At 41.4% G+C, this 3,225-nt stretch overlaps 1 protein-coding gene across 1 annotated transcript; it reads right to left on the bottom strand.

Annotated features, from left to right (window-relative positions):
- Positions 1–35: 35 nt before the first annotated feature.
- On the bottom strand, positions 36–2,845 carry LOC110028528 (pentatricopeptide repeat-containing protein At5g66520-like). The gene has a single exon (XM_020730423.1). The coding sequence runs from the start codon at positions 2,823–2,825 to the stop codon at positions 591–593; it is 2,235 nt and encodes a 744-aa protein (XP_020586082.1). The 5' UTR covers positions 2,826–2,845; the 3' UTR covers positions 36–590.
- Positions 2,846–3,225: the final 380 nt, after the last annotated feature.

Below are 3,225 nucleotides of genomic sequence, written 5' to 3'. Positions count from 1 at the left end.
ATATATATATATATATATATGGATATGGTGTACAACAATCTGAACTTATAAATAGTAAGATGTGTCGCAAAGTGCGTTTGTTTTTCACCCTTGTGTTGTTCTAGGCGAGCCTCAAACCTAGGACACCCGGGGTCTTACATATTCTACCTACCAAAGAGCCAGCAGAAATATTAACAATTTGAAAAATAAATTTAGCTACCCTGTAGAAGAGTAGAACTTACTGAAAACTCCATGACTCACTGAGCTCAAGTCAGTTGCTAGGAATGAGTTGAAAGGTTGAGCTAATTGTGCTCGTGCCTGGGCAAGTAATCTTGACAAGTTGAGGTGACTTTACTATTGTGTTATGCTCTCCCTTATGGAAAAAATATTAAGCCGGAGTCTCAACGCGAGCTAACTCCGAACAACGACCAAGTATGCTTGAATAGATGCTTTCCGCTAACTCGGCATCAAGTTAGCCATATTGCTAGCAACTTCATATAGTTGATCTTCACAACTCGACCAATTAGTCTCAACTCGTCCTAGATGCCATTCAGATGTACAGAACATGATTCATTTTAGTAGAGGTGGAGACAGTTATTAGCATCAACCATTCACCAGAAGTCATTGCAGGAGCACCGCCCATCACTAAAATGATGAAAGCGGCTACGATCTCTAACAACAATTTCACGGCCCCATAACTTGGCAATCATCTTTATTACCAAATGGCAATCATCACAGACCCTCAGGTTCTTGATGATATGAATTGGTAACCCTTTTCCCAATCTCATGATCCCAAAAGCAATGGCTATCCTCTCACTGTGCCCAAAAAGAGCCTGCTCCATCTCCTCCTGATCCACATCCACAGCCACCTGCGACATGACTGGCGAGTAGCCGGATTCCTTCAGCCTCGTCATGACCTCACCCATCGTCTCCTGGATCTCCATCACCTCAGGGTGCGACCGGTCGCCGGCAATAAACTTATGAACCTCTCCATTGACTGTAATCGAGCTAAAAGCTGCAATCTTTTTAATTCCTCTCTCTTCCATTAATCTCCTAATTTTAGCAGCATCATTCAATCTCCCAACATCTATGTAAATATTATAAAGCTGAACATATCCAACATCTTTATCTGGTTCCAAGGCAATGAGTTCCCTTGCTGACCTCTCAGCCAAATCCATATTCTTATATACTCTGCAAGATCTCAATAAAGAAGCCCAGATAACATCACTGGGTTCCATTTTCATGCTCCTTATAAGCTTCTCAGCTTCTTCTAAAAGCCCAAGTCGACCAAGCAGATCAACCATGCAGCCATAATGCTCAATCTCCGGTTCTAAATTATACAACACCAACATCTCTTTAAAATGTCTGCGGCCTTCTTCTACAAGGCCAGAGTGGCTGCAAGCATTCAAGACACCAATGTAAACAACAGCATTTGGGTTAATGCCTTCACTCTTCATCAAAGAAAACTGCTCAAGCGCAGGCTTCCCCATTCCATTCATGGCTAAACCTGAAATCATAGCAGTCCAAGTCATCAAATCCTTTGTTTTCATTCTATCAAAAACTAAGATCGATTGGTCCATCTTCCCACATTTTGCATACATGTCAAGCAGGGCAGTCCCGATGAAGATGTCGGATTCGGTGAGGTTAACCTCAATGTAAGCATGCAAGATCTTACCTTTGTTGAGTGCACCCAAGCCGGCACAAACTGAAAGCAAACCAACTATGGTGTATCTGTCAGGAAGGAGACCAGATGTTAGGAGATCAGCAAAGAGGGACAGTGCTTCCTTGAGCCTGCTACACTGAATGTAGCCTGTTATCATTGAGTTAAATGTGATCAGATTACGGGATTCCATTTGATTGAATAGGGAACAAGCTTCATCAACATTGCCCATTTTGCAGTATCCGTCGATGATTGCATTCCATGCCGAAAGGGTGTCGTGACCGATCAAATCAAAAACAAAGCGAGCAAGGTCGATGCGACCACATTTGGCATACATGTCAACTAGGGTCACAATGAGATTCTCATTCAGAACAATTTTACTGTCTTGAATGAGCTGATGAACCCATTTTCCTGCTTCAAGATCCCGGCTTTGGGAGCAGGCCGAGAGTGCTGACAAAAATGCAACTGTGTCTGATAAAATTCCTTCACCGAGCATCTTTGTAAACATCTCCATGGCCTCCGCAGGTCGTCCTGCTTTGGAATATCCTTTGATCATGACTGTCCATGAGATGACATTTTTCTCAGGCATATCGTCAAACAGTTTCCGGGCATCATCAAGCAAGCCAGCTTTCTCCAAACCTGATACCATTGTAGTCCACAGAAGAACATCTTTAGCAACAATTTCATCGAAGGCCTTCATTGCCTCATCAATATGCTGGAATTTTAAATACATATGAATCAAGGAAGTCGAAGCTAAGTGTTCAGAATCAGAGAAGAGTCTGATAAATTGACCATGAGCTGCGTAACCCAGCTTATCCAGGGAAGAAAGGGAGCAAGATTTGAAGAAAAACTGGAACGTGTATGAATCGGGCTGTATGCCTTTCCGGCGCATTTGCATGAAAATTTGGACGGAATGTTCGGGGAATTGATGAAGGGAGCAAGCTTTCATGACTGTATTGCATTGAAAGGTGGAGGGGTTGTGGAGATGGTAGAAGAGGCGGAGAACAGAAGAAAGGTCGCTGCTTTCGCAGTTTACGATGGATCTCAGAAGAAGATTCGCCGCTGCTGGCCGGCGGAGAGAGCCCGAAACAACCATTTGGGCTTGGAGCTGTGTGGATTGCTTCAGGGACGAAGGAGTCGGCCATGGCAAGAAGTAGGAGAATCTGAGGGCACAAGAAGAAACCATTCAAATGGTTGCGGTAGTTTTCGGCTCGTTTATAATTAGAGCTCAAAAAGTATGTTCGTGTTCGACTAATTTGCTTAACTAGTCGAACACGAGCTGTTCACGAACAAAGAGTCCTCTTAACAACTCTAATCATGTAGCCATAAGACAATAAATATTTGAGCAAGATTTAAAAATTATGATTTATATTAAAACATCAATTTGAATCTAATTTAATAATTTTTATTCTATTTTCTTAATCAATAATTTAATTGATTATAAATCTTTGTACCCTTGTAGTAAATTAGATTTTTTTAAAATACTACCTAATATATATATATATATATATATATATGTGTGTGTGTGTGTTGATAAATGCATACATAAATTATAAATTGGCACAAATTTCATTATCTGACGTTGT

The sequence above is a fragment of the Phalaenopsis equestris genome, unplaced genomic scaffold (assembly GCF_001263595.1).
Source record: "Phalaenopsis equestris unplaced genomic scaffold, ASM126359v1 Scaffold000513, whole genome shotgun sequence".
Classification (NCBI taxonomy): domain Eukaryota; kingdom Viridiplantae; phylum Streptophyta; class Magnoliopsida; order Asparagales; family Orchidaceae; genus Phalaenopsis; species Phalaenopsis equestris.
Note: the sequence above shows the minus strand (reverse complement) of the source record. Positions and strands in the feature narration are given on the sequence as shown.

Excerpts from the sequence above, each read along its gene's own strand:
- LOC110028528 (XM_020730423.1), bottom strand. The coding sequence starts at position 2,825 with ATGGTTTCTTCTTGTGCCCTCAGATTCTCCTACTTCTTGCCATGGCCG.